Below are 17971 nucleotides of genomic sequence, written 5' to 3' on the forward strand. Positions count from 1 at the left end.
ACGGGAGCGGCCGCCGCTAGCGACCGCCGCACATTCGGAATTTGGCTTCACGACGACTTCACAGCAACAAGCCCCAACCTTTCTGCATTTCTCAGAGCCTTCTAAACAGCCAGAGACATTCACAATGGCCAGTACGTGAAGTATTCTCGAATGAGTATCTGTCGCGCGCTAACAAAGGCCAGAATCCAAGAACTCGTCGCAGCACAACCAGTCCAAGAAGGCGCACAGGAACGGGTACGAAAATCTCCTCCCCATTCTCCCAACGAGCACGAGACGCACCATCATGACGACAAGAGACGGCGGAAGAATGCGGTGAATAACAAGGAGCAAGTTACTGATGGCCTGTGTGTTTGTGTAGGATCAAGAAGCCCAAGACCAACCGCTACCCTTCGCTCAAAGGCTCGGATCCCAAGTTCCGGAGAAACCACAGACATGCGCTGCACGGCACGATGAGGGCCTTGGTATGAGACGGATCCCTTCGTCAAGATCTGGTTCCGGCTGGAAGTGCTAACTTTTTGCGCAGAAAGAGGCGAAGGAGGGCAAGCGTGATGTGGTATGAGCGTGGATTGGTGGAGGTGGAGCAGCATGCGGTCGATGGAATGCCGGGAGCTTCTTCCCTGGCATCGGATCTTCTCTGAGCAGGCCGGCAGGTAGCTGAGAGAACGAGAGGAAAGTTGCAAAACTACACTGCTGGAGTTTCCTTTCAGTCCCTTCCTTTTCCCTCTCTGCGATCTAAGAACGAACCACGGCATTGTGTGTACAGCGCCTCGCCTCCCATGCGAGGATGTCTGAAGGAATATTCTGAAACGTGCCAAGATCAAGACGGGTTCTGCCTGTCTGCCTTCTCATTACCAAACACTGGCGCTTCGCTCTGTGAGCTCCGGTGCATGAAGAGGTGGTAACATCCATACCTCCCTCACCGAGTGATATTCACTTTTCGGTGTTGCGACGGCTTAGGCCGGAGAAGCCGTGCATTTTCACTTGTAGGTTTGCGAGGCAGGTGCGAACCGTAGGTCGTTTCGTTTGCATCGTGCCTTCCTTGTGTATCTCGGCCTCGGTGCCTTCCTCTCATTCACAACCCGACGTCACCTGCTTTTCAGTTTCGCCCATCTTACTCCAACCTTGTCTCTTGGGGCTTGTGCTCGCGATCAAAATTCCTCGTTGAGCACAGATGAGTTCCCCAACTCGACGCACCCAGAGCACCTCGCCGTTTGGCGGAGGGCTACTGAACCCGCGGAGGGAACCATGGATGCTATCGCCGCCCAACCCAGACGTAGATGGCCTCATCGACGCGATCATGACGAGGCTGATGGCCAACCCGAACGACGGCCTTGGCCCTCGCTTCAACACGCAACTCCTGCAGATCTTCGAAGGCTTCCGCCATCTCCATGACGAAAAGTATCAATTGCAGACGGACGTTCAGCAGGAGGCCGAACGTCGCGCTGCCGTGGAGCGCGCCATGTGTGAGTCTGCGGAGCAGTGGGAGGTGGAAAGGCAGGAGTTCAAGGCGGAGGTGAAGAGGTTGGAGCTCATTCTTGCAAAGGGCGAGCGCGGCTTGGCCGAGGTCACTCTTGCTCGGCAAGACAGTGTGTTGCGTCGGGGACGTGGGCGTAAGGACAGGAATCGGGATACGACTTTGGAAGCTGTCTTTGAGTTTCTCGAGCGATCGCGGCGATACGAAGAGCATTTGTGGCATTCACAGCGAGGTGAGTCGGACGCATATGTCCCTTTGCACACGGAGCTGATCAGAGCCGTAGCGACGATGAAGAAGAGACCCGCGTCTCCTTCCGCAGAAATGAGACGTCTATCAACGCGCATGACCCTTGCATCATCCAATTCCAACCTCCACCTCAACTTCGCTGTAGGCACGCCGCGAGACGTGTCAATTCTGGAGCAGCGAACGCAGCATTCCCCGGCCAGAAAGAGCAGCGCCGCCCTTCCCGAGTATCCCCCAATGCAACCAGTGCCCAGCTCGTATCGAACCGAGAACGACATCAGCCTCTCCAATGCCAGTGTCTCGGCTTTCAGCTGCGATGGTGACCTGTTGCCCGACGAGACCTCCGACTTGAGTCTCATTCAAGCTGCAGGAACGGACAATGATTTGGTGGCGATGAGTCGTATCGCGCAGATTCTCGCGAAGCGCCGCAAGGTTGATCCAGATGCGATCATGGACAAGCTCACCAAACTCTTCAACGATGAGCCCCTGGACAGCGAGGGTGTAGGCGAGATTCAACGTTATGGTAAGAGAGCTTGACACCCAATCTGCTGTTGTTGAGACTGCAAACTGATTATAGATCTCCTTAGGCACACCTCGTCCCTCACGCGCAGCGACTACTGTAATCAGACGAGCGACCGGCGAGCCAAGCTTAGTGAAGCAGCCTACATTAAAATCGAAAGCATCCAGCTTCTTCTCGAGATGGAAGCCGCAGCTTCACATCGACACCGCATCCCCTTCAAAACGCCGGTTCTCCTTCGAGCCCGGCGACGACATTGACGCCAGTTTGAGCGCACCTGCGTTGGAAGCCTCACCTGCCTCGACTACCCAAGGACGTGTGCTTCGCAAAAGCGCGTCTACCTCTGTACTGTTGGGTGGCGGATCTATCGACGATGCACAGATTGAAGCTTCCTTACCTCCCCTTGCCCAGAGTCCGACAACAGTTGTATCGTCCGATGAGTCTCGAAAACCATCGAGGATCCCCACTCCCGTGTACAGCTCAGCATCACTTGCACAACCACGAGCGGAGCGCGACAGCTCGCAGTCCAGCTTGCTCACCGCCATCAAGCATACAAGCCAGCTGTCTCAGAGAAGCGAGTCGTCATCATCTTCAAGCTCGGATGCGAGCCCCGCCGCACATACCCACAGCGAGATAGCGAGAGCGGTGGGGGGTCTGGGGATCAGGCAGAGCCCAGCGGGGAGGAGTGTATCAAGCAATCAGCTGCTCGAGCATACGAATCTGCTGCGAGGCAACGCGTTTGCTGCAGCGGCTGCGCGAGCCGCCACCTCTGCCAGCGCCACAGTGAATGGAGACGATGGCAAGCCAAACGGGACATATCATGCACGAATGCGCGGACGCCGCGGGGACGCATCATCGCAGTCTAGAACGTCACGGTACTACCGAGACCTGCTGACCATGTACCCTCAGTCGCGGGGAGAAAACGACGATCCAATGGGAGGTGCAGACAGGAATGCGACATTGTGAGGGATCACAGTCCACGCAATCCGCATTACGTCTCGCGGGCATGTGGTCGATGTTTCAGACGAGCTTCTTTGTGCCTACACCGAAAACATCCACGTGCGATGCTTGCCACTCGTTACCTTGGCTGTTCATCAGCATCGACTTGCATTAGTGTCTCCCTGAGGATACGTCAGGTGCGTGGCTTGGTAACGAGCGGCGGGAGAGCACCGAGTGACCAGATCACACGTCGAAGTCGATGTACGGAAGGCACAGGTCCGTTACTTGGTGACGGCATACTGGCGATCAATGTGCTGCGGTGAAGTTGGGCAGCCGCGGCCTGTCATGGGATCATTCTATTCTGAGGCTACATTCGCCAATCAGAGCACGATGCAGCATCCGTGGACCGTGAGCGGTGGACATGGGCGGCACGAGTCAATCGGCAAAAGTATGTGAAAGTGCACAATGTTATCGACAGGGATGGGGTAATATGTGGCCTGGCTAGGCGTTTCAAACACTTTCATACACTCGCGGCAGTTTTTTTTTAGCGCACCCTGCGTCGCATTGCCACGTCTTGCGCCTTTACAAAGAAGCTCACAATCGGTCGGCATCGAGACTTCGGAGCACGTTCTCATCGCCGAGGGTATTGTTGGGCATGGCGAGGCGAGCAGCGCAAGGCCAGTCAATCCCGCGTAGTGTCGGAGAATCGCGTCCAATTTCGAATTGAGTTTCCCGCCGTTGGGAAGCGTAACATGACGGCAGTTGACGCAAGGCAATGTGGCTGATGCCCGATGACACCACCCATCACGGTCAGAACGACGACAGCAGTGGAGGGGCGCGAGATGGATGTGCAGCACCATTACCCAGGAGGTGCAAAGATCAGCGGCGACGGCGGCGAGTACTTTTATACGGTTCCATCCGCCGCCGTGGTCTGGACTGCAGAGCTTCTCCTAGTCGGGCTGGTGGCATGCTCTGGTGCGTCTGCTGCGCCACGCGATCGGCGGTCGGCGAGTGAAAGCTTACGCGGGATGCATCTGCGGTAGCTGCCTGGGTAGGAGGCGCGATGATCAATGATGGAATGGAGGTATGACTACTGCAACGTGGAAGAGATCGGCCAAGATGGAATGCAACTGAAATGCGTCAGAGCAACGTGGGAAAAATTTGTAGTCGGCGATGTACACGAGGCGGGATTGCTTGGCGAGCAGCTGAGGACGAGTATAGGCCTCGTATCGATTGTATCGGCCGTAGGTCGGGACACTCGTCCGTCTCGGCACGACTCGGACATCACGACAGAGTATTGAATTTATTACGTGCTGGGCGGGATGGATGGATGGATGGAATGCCATGTCCCGAAGAGATGCAGTTGCCCGATTTCTGATTACCGCTGCAAGATGAAACAGAGGCAGGCACAGTGCAACGACGTCTCATCAATCCGAAACAGCAGACAATCTCCGACATGGCTAGGAGGATGATGGGAAGGAGGGGCGGGTGTGGCTAGTGAGCAACGAGGGCGAGCAAAACGGATAGATAAGCCGAGTGGGGACAGGCAGAGGGCGCGTGCGTGCGTGGCCCCGCCGCCCCGTGCCACACTTGCGTGGGTGGAGCTTGGCGCGCGAGCCACATTCCTTCGCCGATCGTTGCCGCACTCGACACCTGAGGCCCCCACTTGGGCGGGCGTCAGGGTGGAGGACTGTGGCGGTGCAGGTGTGGCGCTCGGCTCGAACTTCGCTCGATTCGCCGATGGCCTCGATTTCCCGCGACACGAGGGGTTGCAGCGAGCAGGTCGAATGGCGCGGCGGGTGTGCTATTACGTGGAGCCACCCAGCATCGATGCGCGCGTGGTGCCAGCGCGCACCCGTCGCCCTCGCCCGTTCGTCGTCTTTCATTTCATCACCAAGCGACCCTCTGCCATTAGCGCGCCAGAGCTGCAGAAACATCCCTGCACCACCACTGCTCACCCTGGTTGTCCTCCGAAGGGCCTCCGCGTGCAGTTTATAGTGCGCCCGGTGCGCCGCATGTGGCTCATCGCTCCCTCGCTCTTCACACTACCCCGTCCGTCCATACCTGACCCTACCTGACCTCTCTACCTGTCTTCCTTCTGCTCCTCCTCCCACACGCCTTTGCTCCTCCTACCTATGGTCGATCTGACGTGACCTCCTCGCCCTTGCGGTGCCGACCATCTCCTTCTATCCCCCTCGCCAACCATGTTTCGCAATCGGTGAGTCTTCTTGCTTGCGCCACAGATCAGCGGTGAGGCTGGGCGCGCGCGCAACAACGGCGGAAGCTTGCCCTCACCACCCACCGCGCATTACTGACCGTCGACCGCAGGAGAAACTCGCAAAAGCCCACCGACGAGCTGCTCAAGACATTCAAGGCCTCCTACTCCCACCTCAACAACACCGCCGGCGGTGACGAAGGCGCCAGCGCGGTGCAGACGGATGGCGCGGCGCTGACCGACGCGATGCACGACTCTCTCAATCCGTCCATGTCTCAGTACGCTCTGCCTCCTTCCCCGTCTCCTCTCCCCGTCTGGCGCTTCGCGCATGGTCATGACAACTTGTTTTTGTCGTCGCCTGCGCCGCTATGCCTCCTCGCTGGAACGAAGACTGATCTCCCTCCCAGACAGAACGAGCCCGCGTCGCATGGCATCAAGGATGGCGATACCACCCCGCGCCCACCTAGCGACATGTGGACTCTGCCTTCTTCTGGTCTGACGCCCTCTCTCATGGACCCCAACAGTCACGCGTTCTCCATGTTTGCCGGCCACGGTTACTACACCCCGACCCCCGGCGGCACCAACACTCTCTTCCACCCCCAGGCTGGCGAGCTGCACACGCCAGGCCTCAGCATGAGCCTCGCAACGCCCCTCTCCCTCCCGACGTCTGAAGGCGCATTGCACGCTGGGCACCAGGCGCCGGAGTTTCACCATGGCTTCCAAAACCACCTCCAGCAGCACCACGTCCAACAACACGACTTCCCTCCCAACGTCAATCCGTACCAGATGCACCATCCTACCAGCTTCCCGCCCCACCAATTCTCCCACCAACACTCCTTCGAACACATGGACGGCACAGGCGCCGACTCGCCGGTGGATGACATGGGCATGGATGTCAATCTCCACAACCAGCACCACTCACCGCACATGATGTTCAACTCACACGCGCTTCTCAACGTCATGCGGCCTCCAAACATGCATGCCTCCGGAGAGAAGTATGTCGATACTGATTCAAAAGATTGCGCGACGAGGCTAACAATGTTCAGATTCCGATATCACGTCACGTTGAATGCGCCGACCGCGATGATCAAGCATCACGACGAAATCCCAATTACATATCTCAACAAGGGTCAGGCCTACACGCTCAATGTCGTCGACACCTCGAACAAACAGCACGCCATGTCGCGTCGCTATCGAACGTACGTGCGTGTGTCGTTCGAGGACGAGCAGCAACGACAGAAACCCGCGGCGTGCTGGCAGCTCTGGAAGGAGGGTCGCGGCACGAACGAGGCCCATCAAAGAGGCGGACGACTGCAAGCGGTCGAGTATGTCGAGTCTGGGCAGAGTGAAGGCGTCGAAGATCCGCGCAAGCCACGCGTCGAGCTCGAAAGCGCGTCGTTCGATGGCTTCTGCGTGCAGTGGACTCCCGCCCCGGGCGCGCTCGACTGCCCCATCTCCGTCCGCTTCAACTTCCTGTCGACCGACTTCTCGCATTCCAAGGGTGTCAAGGGTATACCGGTCCGACTTTGCGCCAAGACGGAAGCCATCGACGAGATGCACGACTCTGCAGCCTCGGGTCCTGAAGTGAGCTACTGCAAAGTGAAGCTCTTCCGCGACCACGGCGCGGAGCGCAAGCTGTCCAACGACGTCGCTCACGTCCGCAAGACCATTGAAAAGCTGCAGGGCCAGATCGCGCAGATCGAAGCGGGCGTCAAAGATGGGAACAAGCGCAAACGCAGCGGATCCATGGCCAAGCTGACCGGCTTGGACCATCGGCCTGCGAAGATCTCCAAGCACCGCAGGACGTGGTCTATTGGTTCTTCACGATCCAACGAAGGCAGGGGCAGTGCGGAAGACGAGCTACACAACAAACTCACCATGCTGCAAGACATGTTCAGCTCCACGCGTCCGGCGAGTGTCCTGCATCTTCGCGGCGCCGAAGAGGACGACCCGGATCTTCATCCCGTCAAGCTTTCCGGAGAGATGCTGGAGCTCTTGAGGAACGACTCCACCGAGACGGCTGACGGTGAAGAGCGGCAGAGCTCGCAAGCCGGCGCCGATTCTAGCATGACTTCGCGCAGTCCCAGCGCAAACTCGGCCAACGAGACCAGCCGGAAAGAGTGGAGGATGCAGCAGCCCGCGGCAATCGCGAGCCTGTCAAGAGACAATTCCAACGACTGGCCTCAACGGGCGCAAACAGCCACCGAGGACATCGACTTGACACCCCCGGCACAGCCCCAACAGATCATCAGCCCATCCAGACAGCAGGCCGTCAGAGTTCAGACTCGGCCGTCGCCCAGCGGCAAGACATCAGGCTGGATCGAAGCACTGGACATGGACCTCGCGTACCAAGCGCCCCCCGATCGCCCCGCCAAACCTGTAGCCTGTTTCTACGTGCAACCGCGCGTGACCGGGCGCAGCACCAACGACCACTTCTACCGCGCCATATACCTCTACCGCCACACCCTCAAAGACTTTGTCAACGCTGTTGCGACGAAGAGCGACATTGAGCCCACGCAGGTCCTGCGCACCGTGCACATGAACCGCTCAGGCATCCCCGTCCTCTTCGACGACCAGTGCATTCGCGAGCTCCCCGAGGGTCAAGATATGACGGCAGAGTTCAGCGAGGCGCACGTCGATGGCTCCTCGCGCCCGAGCCGCGAGTGGAACGCCAGCTCGACGGACGTGCAATGCGACGGGGACCTGTCGGCCACGGAGAACGTGACGACCACCGGCTACGAACTGCGATTACTCTTCTGAGGGAACACATCACGCACTACTCTTGCCTTCTTTTTGCAATCTCTTCACTCTACGAAATCCTTGGACCTTAGACTTTTTTTCACGGCCGTGCGAGTTCAAGTTCACACGACGAACAACAATGAAGCGGTTCGCATACACGTTTTCCACGAAATACTACCACCCCTGCCATCACGACGGCGAAGGGGATGCAGGGATAAGGCGCGCGCGCGGCAAGCATGGATGGTACACACACCCTGGACCTTGATCGATATTAAGGCCCAGGCCTCTTTTGACAAGCAACACCACGGCTCGTCAGTCCTGACTGATTGGAATTTTTCTTTTCCCTTCCTTTTGGAACCAATACCCCAATTTTTTCGCAAAGGGCGGGCGGCGCGATGGACGCAATAGGCGATTTTCCGCGAACTACCCGCTCCCCCATGATCTAAGCAGTCAACGAAGCAATCAATCGAAATTGATGCCCTTACCTTAATTCATCATTGCTACCACCTTCCCATGTTTCACGATGGGCCAGCCAGCCGCGTGCTCCACTTCGCAATCACCGATCCAGTAGAGAGGATCAATTTTCATTGGATGCGCTATTCCCACCCCCATCAACCAGGAAATGCAATGCGAATGCCCACCCCCAAGCCCTTGCGAGCGTTGTGGTAAAAAGAGCAGCTTCAACCGAATGGCGCGGATGCGTTGCTTTCCGCGCGCACCATTCTTATTAGTCTCCTCGTGTTTTTGGTTCCCGTTCTTTGGGCTTGGGAGTTTGCGCCACAGGGTCGTCGGGGGGTCTCATGATGAAACGGGGCGAGGAAAAGACCAACCACTGCCTGCTGTGCTGATTTCATAGTGAAGGCGAGCAACCTACTCTCGTCTCTTGCGCGATATTACGTGCGTTTTCGCACAGCTGCGGCCAGGCCTCTCCTCCCGCGCATTACGCATGCTGCTGCAAGTACTAAGCGCACCATCATCCACTACCGTCGTATGCGCCGGGGCCTCGGCCTCTCGCGCCCACCCGCGCAGTGATTACGAACTCCGCTCACCCCCTCCATCGCCGAACTTCGATCACGAAACCACGGCGCTGACGCGTTGCCACACTCTTGGCCCCCGCCGTCCCCCTTCGCTCAGGCACAAAAGGGCAAAAGATCAACACCCTACCTTCGCCACTTCGATGGCGAGCGCAGGCCACGTGTGAGCGGGCGCCGATCGCCTTGCCTCGAGTTGGAAGGCGAAGCTGCTGATCCGCGGTGCGGAAGCAGTTCGAGCCGGGCGTCGGTGCGTTACCCTGGCTTGCTGCATGTGGCTACTAGTGGCGCGGACTAGTGGCTTGAGAGCGGGGTTGATGTGGCTAGTGGGTGTGGCGCTGTTGATGATTCGCTGGGGGAGGGGAGATTTGAGTTTGATTACGACCCACGTGCAGTTTGCACAGCCACAAGGGCTCGAGAGGGAGGGGTCGGCGGTCTGGCTGGGTCGATGCAGGGTAGGGTCATGGGGCTGCCGTTGCGTGCTTGCTGGGGGTGACTACCTAGCTAGAGCTGCAATCTGCTCTTCTGCTCACTCTTCGATCCACATCTGAGCCGTGACGACGTATGGATCGGCGGCGAGGGCAACGGCTACGGACGTACGCGCCGGGATGCCTCGATGGAGGGCGAGGGTCAGAAGACGGCGGCCGTATTATTGCATCGTCGATGAGGACTCTGCCAAAAATAATGTACCCTTGCCGATCGGTATGTGCGTGATCCTGGCGGTATTGATGGTCTCGATTTGCCGGTGCAGCATGTGACTGGGGTTCGTGGGTGTGTCCAGCTTGCCTCCGCTGGTCTCGGCCGTACCAGCTCACGTCCAGCTCGATGGGAGGACGTCTAGACCGTTTGCCATGTTCATCGACGTTGAAGATGGGGAGCTTCGTTCCGATGGCAGGAAAGCAGAGCGGTTACACATCGGTTTCATCTCCGGCTCGCCTGGTGAGGAGGGGTCGTGATGTCTGGCCTCTTGCTCCACCCTTCGTGCCACCCAAGGCTGTGGACTGCAGCGCAAAAGTGTCTGCTTGCGACAGTCGTACAAGTTGATTGGATTCTGTAAAGACCGCCACTATGCATAGAACTTGAGACATCGATGTTCGTCATGCGTGTCTTTGCACAGAACACTGCAGGTCATGGCGCCGCACTTCATGCACTTTGCCCGGCCGAAGAAGCCACATACTTCGCAAAACCTGCGCGGCGGAGGGGCGTTGGACGGTGGCGGGGCGGATCGCGCTTGGTTGTAGGTGAGTGGTGGTGCTTTGAGGAGCACGTCAAGCTCCGCGTCTGTCGGCAGGGTTGGGATGTCTTGCTGGTCTTCATTTTGTTCGTCAAGACGTGATGCACCAGGCGTGCTGGGCCGCGAGGAGTGGTCCATGGAGCGTCGGGCATTCAGTGATTGAGGAATGGGAGTGCCGCCTGTGCTACTGCCGTCCTCTCCCAGCGTTTTCCGCCGAGCCAGCGGCGTCTTGCTCGGCCGTGGTTGAGCAGCGGGCATCTGCACCTCCAAATCGCCATCTCGCCTTCCCGTCCTCGCAATCTCCGCCTCTTCGTCGTCCAAGTAATGAGCAAACGTCTTGCCCGAAGCCAGAATCTTCTTGGTGTTGGATGTCTTGCCCGCGCGCGATGCCCCGCCGCCAGTGCCCTCCCTCTTGGGAAGCGGGATTTGCACGTCTTTGGAATTGTCGCTGTTGAGCTCTTTGATCTTGCGCTCAATCTCACGCTGCTGGCGAGCGGTGATGGCCTCCTTTTGCGCTTCTGTTTGCCCTCCTCCTTGCGCTCGGGCTCGCTTGCGATTCGCTGTGCCCCAGTTCTTGCTCGAATCGTCTTGCGCCCCCGAGACTGCCACCCACGCGAAGCCTGGAGCTTGGCGTGTGTGGGTGGTGGGAAGTTCTTCGATGTGCGGAGTAGCGAAGCGCAGAGGACCCGTCGCCATCTTTGCGAGGGTAATCTAGGGGAAGAGACGTAGACACACGATCACATGCAGCTCTCCCAGGAACGTGAACTTTTTGGAAGGCGGCAGGTCCGTGCGGGAATCTGGGGAATCGCTTACATAATCGAGAGATCGACCGAAGCTCTCGCCCACTTCTCCCCACCGTTTCAATCCACAATCCCCAAGCCGAGGAAGTGTTGCATCACGACATGCTCCGCTAGACCGATCTTCGACGATAATATTTCCGCAGAGTGTCCGGTACGAAGGCATCTACGCGACAGACAGCTGCCTTCCACGGCTGGCCGTTCACTCCGACATCTGCTCCATGACCCTCCGTTCTGACCTCTCCTACAGACCCCGACACTACACCAATATGGCTGAGAGACAGCGCCGCATGACGCTTCCCAGCACTCCTGGAAGAATAGACCCCATTCACAAACATGCTGTGAAGCCGGTCGAGGATCCTGCACACGGCGCTGCCTTCATCTTCGTCCACGGCTTGGGAGACAACGCGGAGGGGGTGCAGAGTATGTGTCGAACTCCCACTAACAGGATTACGACATGCTGACTGAAGCGTAGACGTCGCCGAGCAGTTCCAGCAAAACCACAAACTCGACTACATGCATTGGATCATCCCGAATGCGAAAGAGAACCGGGATGCAGGAGATACAGCTTGGTAGGGCATCGTCATCTTCCAGCAGAGGACCGGCCATCTGACAGACGACTAGGTACACACCCAACAAACTCGAAGTCCACCCCAGTCGACCCGAGCTCGAAGACGACGAAGACGAGGATGGCATGTTCGAGACGGTCAAATACCTCGAGAGCCTGATTGAGGCGTGCGAGAAGAAGGGCATCCCCTCCAACCGCATCGTCCTCGGCGGCTTCAGCCAAGGGTGTGCGATGAGTCTGTTGACCGACCTGATCAGCAAGCGGTACAGCGGGAGGTTGGCGGGGATTGTGGGCTTGATGGGCTACCTGCCACTGGCAAGAGGGCAACAACTGCAAGATCTCCGCTCCCACGCAGGTCTGCCGCCGGTGGTGGGCGAGGTGCCGGTGTTTATCGCGCGCGGGTTGAAGGATCCTTTGATCCCGACCTCGGTGTGGAAACGGAGTCTGGAGAAGCTGAAGCTCCTGGGCCTGAACGAGGAGGCCATGGAGGTGCACGAATATGAGGGCCTGGGCCACACGTTGCATGGCAAGCTTTTGCAGGACATGTGCAACTGGTTAGAGCGAGTCGTGCCCAAGTTAGAAGACTGATAGCCCGGGGGGAGCTCAAGCCGCATCAACTCGGCAGTGGAAAGAGAATCCGGCAAATTCTATCCACATCTTGAAACAATCTCTCTTTTTCAAGCCTGTTGTGACTACCATGAGATCTTGTTGAATTTTTACCGTTGATGATTCGAATGTCAGACCGAGAGCCTTGCGAAAGCCAATGGCTCTCGCCAAGCCTTGCACTTCACTTCACCTCCAGCTCTGCCAATGACTCGACCAACAGCCGACAGTATGCGCCAGTAGCACCGTCGATCAACATGACTCACGAGACACTCCCAAAGACATAAAACGACGACGACAATAACCATGCCATCAACACCGGATCCCATTGCACCAACATCGCCAAAATGACAACAACGGAAAAGACCTTCTTCAAATTCACCGCGGAGCAAGCAGCCGCCTACGCCTCCGGCCGCGGCGGCAGCTACCCCCTCCCCCTCTACGAGCGCCTCCTGAACTACCACCAAGGCGCGCGCAACCTCATCCTAGACGTCGGCACCGGGCCCGGCAAAGTCCTCTTCGACCTGCTCCCGCACTTCGCCTCCGGAATCGGCACAGACAGCTCCCCAGGCATGATCGCGCAGGCGCAACACGACGCCGCAGCGCGCGGGCTCGCGGACAAAGCGCGTTTCCAAGTCTACAGCGGGGAAGAAAGCGACAAAGCCGTCGTCCCGCCCGAAGCAGCAGACGTAATCACCGTCGCCATGGCGGCGCACTGGATCGACATGCCCACCTTCTACACCGCGGCGGCGCGCGCGCTTCGCCCAGGCGGCACGCTGGCCATGTGGACGTGCTCGTCGTACTACGTGCATCCCTCCGAGGCGAACGCGAGTCTCATCCAGGCCGCGCTGTACGATTTGGAGGACGGGATGTTGGCGCCGTATCGCCATGCGGGCAACGTGTTGACGCGCAATGCGTATGATGCGCTCCCGCTTCCGTGGACGATTGAAGGCTTTGAATCGGCTTTTGAGAAGGCGTCGTTTGAGCGGAGGGATTGGGACCGCGGCGGGGTGCCGTCTGCGGCTGCGCAGGCGGATGGCTCGCCCGGCCCGTTTCTGAAGCATGAGGAGGAGAAGCTGGTGGATCTCGAGGCTGGACTAGGCTCGGCGAGTATGGTTGTGCGGTGGCGGGAGGCGAATCCCGACAAGGCGTTGACCGATGAGGATCCGGTGGTGGTTACTATGAAGCGGCTGAGGGAGCTGGCTGGGGGCCGGGAGGGATTGGTCTTGAGCCCGAGTTATTCTTTGTTGTTGATGCGGACGCGGCGACCGTGAGGGTTCATCTACAAGACACGGATAGAGATAGACAGGGCGATGTGGGGAGTCGTCGACGAGAAGAAGTCGGTCAAAGTTTATCCCAAACAAATGCCGCTCAATGCAATGCAAGCATAACCCTCCTTCCACCCATCCTCACCAATCCATCCACGTCCAGATAGAGAACAAACTGTTCACGCTTGGGTATACGCTCTCTGGAATCCAAACACAGACGCCTCGCTTCAATGCATCTCTCACGCGCCCTCGGGAACCACAAAAAGCTGGCACCCACCTCGCAGCACGTTCTTGATGACATGCGCATGCGCCACCTTCGCCCCCACGCTGCGGCCGGAGTAGTAGCCCTCATCCGCGCCGCTGCCGCTGCCGAGTTGACTCCGGAGTCGCGAGATCATATCCGGATCGGAGGTTTCGGGGTTGGCTTTAAGCAGGCAGGGAAGGTGGTAGATGTGGCCGCAGGCGAAGCCGACGAGGAAGTCTGTCTCTGTGGGGGGTGGTGGTTAGCATGAAGTAAGCGCTGCAGGGAGGGATGGCATACCGTCTTCCTGGAAAACATCTCCACAGCCTACACACGCCCCAGGCTTCACATGCTGCGATGCCGACGTTTCTGTCCTCTTTGGCTCCACCGACGAGTTCTCTCCTGCTGCTTGCGTCAAGGCATCCACAAGCGTATGGTCGATCTCTTTCGACGCCTCGTGAAGAACCTCAAACCTGACACCCTTCTTCTGTCCCGCACGCAGCGCATCCATTCCCACACCCACCTCGCCCCTCAAAACCGTAGCGACGCTCTCCGAAATGGAAAACTGAATATCATACACCCGCAACAACTTCGCCACCGCCTCCTTCAACCCTTGAATCTCCGTATTCGGCGGGATGCGCCTCACGAGATCAACAGGATCAATCGCCGTCCCGACCTCCTCCAGCAATTCCTTGATGAAGGCGGGCCTGTTCATGCTGTACTCCAGCAAATCATCCCACAGCTCAGGATTCTCGGGGTTCTGTTTGGCGAAGTCGATGGCGTATTTGATGTCGCCTAGCTTGTTGATGATGAGCCGCAGCGCCTCCTTCGTCTGTCCCATTTTGGAAAGCATGTACACGAATTCCCGCGTGTAGTCGCGCTCGTTGCAGATGGCTGCCGCTTTCTCGTAGTTGTACACTTCGCTTGCTTGCAGGAATTCCATGAGAAGGTCGCGGTCGTAATCGGCGAATAGTTCGATGGCTAGGTCTGCGTGATCTTCCACTAGTGGACGGCCGGCGTCGATGTGCTGATATGATCGTCCGCGAGGTGCTCGACGCGCAGCCTCTCGCTCGGTGGCCTCGTACCACAAAGCGCGGAAGTAGAAGTACAAGAAGGGTCGGTACACGCGGCCGGCCGCGAGGAGTTCCTTGATGATGGTGGCTGGCAGCAGGCTGCCTTTCAAAGCTTCCCCAACCAGCAGCTTCACGACTTCACTGCTCGCCTCGCGCAGCTCGTCCAACGGAGCGGAGCGCATCTGCTCTTTGCTGAGCTTCAGCATCAGGAGCCCGGGAACGTCTTCGGCGTCAATGATGTTCATCAAGCTGTCCTCTTGGATCAACTCCATCGCCTTCTCCGCATTTCGCACGCTGATGTAGCATCGTAACGCCTCCTTCGCCCGGCCCTCGGCGAGGTACAACTTCGCCAGCGCCTCCGTCAATATTCGCCAGTCTTCGGAATCCTCCACCACATCCTCGCTATCCAGCTTGCTCAGGATCGCTGCTTGGATGCTGTGGACGTCGTACAAATCTTTCTCCGGCTCCCAGAGCTCAAGCAATTCCTGAAATCGCGGCACATCGGCAGTAAGGTAGTGCCCGAGGACGATCTCGTATACTTCGCTCGGTAGATGTGCATCGGAGGGGATGAAGGGGGTGATTTCGTCGAATTTCCCGGCTTGGGCAAAGGCGTACACCCAATACTCCCATTTTCGACTTGTGCCCAGCACTTTGCTAGCCACCTGGCCGGCTTCACCCCATTGATCGGTAGTGACGAGCTGTTGGATCCACAGTTCGCCTATGCGCTGCTTTTCTCGCAGCGCGTTCGAGTCCCCTCCACCAGCACTCTGGCGTGAGGCCGAGTCGTCCGCGAAGAAGTCGGCCAAGCTGCCTCCACCATCTCGAGCAGAGCCCACAATCGGGCTTCTAGGCTCTCTATTGTCCGGAGGCGGACCAATGTCATCGATGAGTTCCGGGTGCTTGTCCACCAGCATCCAGACCTGCTTGTAGTCCTGCTGCTGAAGCAAATACTCCAAATGATCCTTCAGATCGCGTCGTACCGCAAGAATGCAATCGTAAGGGCTGTAAATGAAAAGCTTCAAACCGGCGCTCGCGGCAAATGGATGCGCATCGGTTGCTCCTGCTTTTCTAACGGGTGGCATAGGTGCACCAACCACCGAGCTCCCTGGAGACCTGATTGATGCTTTGCCTCCGTTTTCGAGGGATTGACTTTCGGCGCTGCGATTGCTGAGAATGCTGGCACTCGAGGAGAAGAGACGAGTGGCGTTGCGCGTGCTCTCCCACATCCCCTCCAGCGCCCACCTATCGGCAGCTTGCTGCGCCTTCACCGACGCCGGGGGAATCCAGAGTGTGCCGAAATGGTAGTCCTGCGCACTCAGGGTTTCAAATCTAGAGATGGACAGCTCATCAATCTCATCCTCGGCGCCAGTCTGGACGTTGATTAGGCGGAGCTGTGGGGCCAGGCCAGTCTGACGATTGTTTCGGCCTTTTCGACCTGTCTTTGCCTCGGCGCCGTTCTGAGAAGATAATTGGCTGCTCTGTGGTGCGTGTATCGGGCGGTCGTCATCGTCGAGTGTTCGATATGCCAGCAAAGCCAAGAGCGAGGGCGTATAAAGCGAGATGCCAGCAATGACGCAGTCGTCAAAGATCAGTTTGCGCATTCTCTCCGCCGTTCCAATAACTCTCTTGCCCCCGTTGGCCGGGGTCGAAGTAGAGGCAGGACCACCTTCGGACACGTGAAGAATCCATGCGGTATTTCCCCAGCCCACCACCAGCTTCTCCACCTTACTCCTCTTACTTCGTTGCTTTGTCGGTTCGGAGGGCTTCCCATTCGATCCACCATGCGCTCCTTCCACATGCTCATGATCATCGGCTTCGAGATGCCTCTCATCAACCCACTCGGCCCTTGCCTTCCACACTCCCACCATATCTTCCCACTCTCTTCTATTCGGCCGTGGCTCATGCACGATTCGCTTCCATGCATCATCTTCATCCTCGCTCCCCAACTTGTAATGTGACCGCATGATTTTGATGCCCTTTTCGGTAATCCACACCACCCACTTCCCGCTCAAGCTCCATTCGATACAACTAATCGCACCCTCGCCGCTGTGTAGTACCGTGTCCTTTCCGCGATCCGTGCCCGCAAGTCCAAAGGCCCCCAGAAAGCCCGAGGAGGCAGCTGCGGCGGCAGAATTGGTGTTGGCGTCTGTTGTCACGCCCGCTTTGCCGCCGACAGTGAGGATAAGCTGTCCTGCAAGGCCGGCCGAGAGGTATGTCCGGTCGTTCTTGTAGTCTGGCGACAAGGCGACAGCTTGTACGGGGCGGGCAAAGTTGCGCAGTTGCACGTCTTTGGGATCGATGAGGGAGGAGATGCAGACGTGGCCGTCGAGGGAGGCGGTGGCGATGTAGATGGCGTTATTTGGGGTATTTGGGATGGCCGGGGGTTGAGGAGATTGCTGTGATCGAGGAGAAGCTGTACTGGTGGTCTTCGTCTGTGTAGTGCGGATGGAGGAGGGCGGGGAGCGAAGACTGTCGGTTTTGCGTTTCTCTTCCTCCGGCTGTCCGCGCGATGCGACTTGCGCTGCTGGAGGAGGCGGAACGGGAGACACGGACACATTCGTAATAGTCGCGGAATGCGCGTGATACGTCCTCAGGCTCTTGAGAGTGGGCAAGGACAAGACGTGGATGTTTCCATTGTGCGTGCCCAGGACCAGCTTGTCGCCGGCGATGGTGAAGGCGCTGGTGGAGTCGCCATTGCGGTAGACATTCGTCAGACTGCCCGTCAGCTTGGCGTACTTGAGCTTCGGCTCGTCCTCCTCGTCGTCCTCCTCCTCTTCCTCGTCAGCCTCGGAGTCGGGTTGGGTTGGCGCATCGTCGGCTTTGGCGTCTGTAGCGGCAGGTCTGAGAGAGAGATGCTCCGTCGATGGGAGGTCCGTGGACATGACGAAGACATCGGGAGCTGCTCCAAGCGCGTCGAGGGGTTGAAGGAGGGGAGGTAAGAGGATGATGGTGGAGGGAGGAAGGTGATGTCAAGCTTGGCTCCATCTCCACCCAAACCTTAACGTTAACCCTCCGGAATTCTCGACTTC

At 58.1% G+C, this 17971-nt stretch overlaps 8 protein-coding genes across 8 annotated transcripts; 5 read left to right on the forward strand and 3 right to left on the reverse strand.

The window, feature by feature from the left end:
• Positions 1-124: 124 nt before the first annotated feature.
• On the forward strand, positions 125-559 carry BDY17DRAFT_318063 (ribosomal L29e protein family-domain-containing protein; the record flags this gene model as incomplete). Its single annotated transcript, XM_033736157.1, has 4 exons — positions 125-131; positions 183-234; positions 359-461; positions 524-559. The coding sequence occupies 4 exons, from the start codon at positions 125-127 to the stop codon at positions 557-559; spliced, it is 198 nt and encodes a 65-aa protein (XP_033588053.1).
• Positions 560-1171: 612 nt separating this feature from the next.
• Positions 1172-3200, forward strand: BDY17DRAFT_312192 (uncharacterized protein; the record flags this gene model as incomplete). The annotated part of the gene is made up of 2 exons (XM_033735605.1): positions 1172-2240; positions 2305-3200. The coding sequence occupies 2 exons, from the start codon at positions 1172-1174 to the stop codon at positions 3198-3200; spliced, it is 1965 nt and encodes a 654-aa protein (XP_033588054.1).
• A 177-nt stretch (positions 3201-3377) lies between these two features.
• BDY17DRAFT_189476 (uncharacterized protein) lies at positions 3378-4137 on the reverse strand. The gene has a single exon (XM_033729995.1). The coding sequence runs from the start codon at positions 4031-4033 to the stop codon at positions 3554-3556; it is 480 nt and encodes a 159-aa protein (XP_033588055.1). The 5' UTR covers positions 4034-4137; the 3' UTR covers positions 3378-3553.
• A 1137-nt stretch (positions 4138-5274) lies between these two features.
• BDY17DRAFT_189572 (CP2 transcription factor-domain-containing protein) lies at positions 5275-8258 on the forward strand. The gene is made up of 4 exons (XM_033729996.1): positions 5275-5391; positions 5502-5666; positions 5796-6383; positions 6435-8258. Exons 1-4 carry the CDS (start codon positions 5378-5380, stop codon positions 8146-8148), a joined length of 2481 nt encoding a protein of 826 aa, XP_033588056.1. The 5' UTR covers positions 5275-5377; the 3' UTR covers positions 8149-8258.
• Positions 8259-10224: 1966 nt separating this feature from the next.
• On the reverse strand, positions 10225-11253 carry BDY17DRAFT_355188 (uncharacterized protein; the record flags this gene model as incomplete). Its single annotated transcript, XM_033738256.1, has 1 exon — positions 10225-11253. The coding sequence occupies exon 1, from the start codon at positions 11086-11088 to the stop codon at positions 10225-10227; it is 864 nt and encodes a 287-aa protein (XP_033588057.1). The 5' UTR covers positions 11089-11253.
• A 12-nt stretch (positions 11254-11265) lies between these two features.
• BDY17DRAFT_301427 (Alpha/Beta hydrolase protein) lies at positions 11266-12504 on the forward strand. The gene is made up of 4 exons (XM_033734238.1): positions 11266-11343; positions 11440-11612; positions 11665-11761; positions 11814-12504. Exons 2-4 carry the CDS (start codon positions 11459-11461, stop codon positions 12343-12345), a joined length of 783 nt encoding a protein of 260 aa, XP_033588058.1. The 5' UTR covers positions 11266-11343; positions 11440-11458; the 3' UTR covers positions 12346-12504.
• Positions 12500-13697, forward strand: BDY17DRAFT_301431 (S-adenosyl-L-methionine-dependent methyltransferase). Its single transcript, XM_033734239.1, has one exon. It carries the CDS (start codon positions 12708-12710, stop codon positions 13632-13634), a length of 927 nt encoding a protein of 308 aa, XP_033588059.1. The 5' UTR covers positions 12500-12707; the 3' UTR covers positions 13635-13697.
• On the reverse strand, positions 13698-17957 carry BDY17DRAFT_301433 (uncharacterized protein). The gene has a single exon (XM_033734240.1). It carries the CDS (start codon positions 17822-17824, stop codon positions 14132-14134), a length of 3693 nt encoding a protein of 1230 aa, XP_033588060.1. The 5' UTR covers positions 17825-17957; the 3' UTR covers positions 13698-14131.
• Between the last annotated feature and the right edge of the window lie 14 nt (positions 17958-17971).

This window comes from Neohortaea acidophila (genome assembly GCF_010093505.1).
Source record: "Neohortaea acidophila strain CBS 113389 unplaced genomic scaffold BDY17scaffold_8, whole genome shotgun sequence".
In the NCBI taxonomy this organism is placed as follows: domain Eukaryota; kingdom Fungi; phylum Ascomycota; class Dothideomycetes; order Mycosphaerellales; family Teratosphaeriaceae; genus Neohortaea; species Neohortaea acidophila.

Bases quoted from the DNA above. Each gene is read 5' to 3' on its own strand.
- BDY17DRAFT_189476 (XM_033729995.1), bottom strand. From the start codon at position 4,033: ATGGTGCTGCACATCCATCTCGCGCCCCTCCACTGCTGTCGTCGTTCT.
- BDY17DRAFT_189572 (XM_033729996.1), top strand. The intron at 5,667-5,795 runs GTACGCTCTGCC...TCTCCCTCCCAG, and splicing joins CTCAATCCGTCCATGTCTCA to ACAGAACGAGCCCGCGTCGC. The intron at 6,384-6,434 runs GTATGTCGATAC...AACAATGTTCAG, and splicing joins ATGCATGCCTCCGGAGAGAA to ATTCCGATATCACGTCACGT.
- BDY17DRAFT_301427 (XM_033734238.1), top strand. From the start codon at position 11,459: ATGGCTGAGAGACAGCGCCGCATGACGCTTCCCAGCACTCCTGGAAGA. The intron at 11,613-11,664 runs GTATGTGTCGAA...ACTGAAGCGTAG, and splicing joins CAACGCGGAGGGGGTGCAGA to ACGTCGCCGAGCAGTTCCAG. The intron at 11,762-11,813 runs GTAGGGCATCGT...ACAGACGACTAG, and splicing joins GATGCAGGAGATACAGCTTG to GTACACACCCAACAAACTCG.
- BDY17DRAFT_301431 (XM_033734239.1), top strand. From the start codon at position 12,708: ATGACAACAACGGAAAAGACCTTCTTCAAATTCACCGCGGAGCAAGCA.
- BDY17DRAFT_301433 (XM_033734240.1), bottom strand. From the start codon at position 17,824: ATGTCCACGGACCTCCCATCGACGGAGCATCTCTCTCTCAGACCTGCC.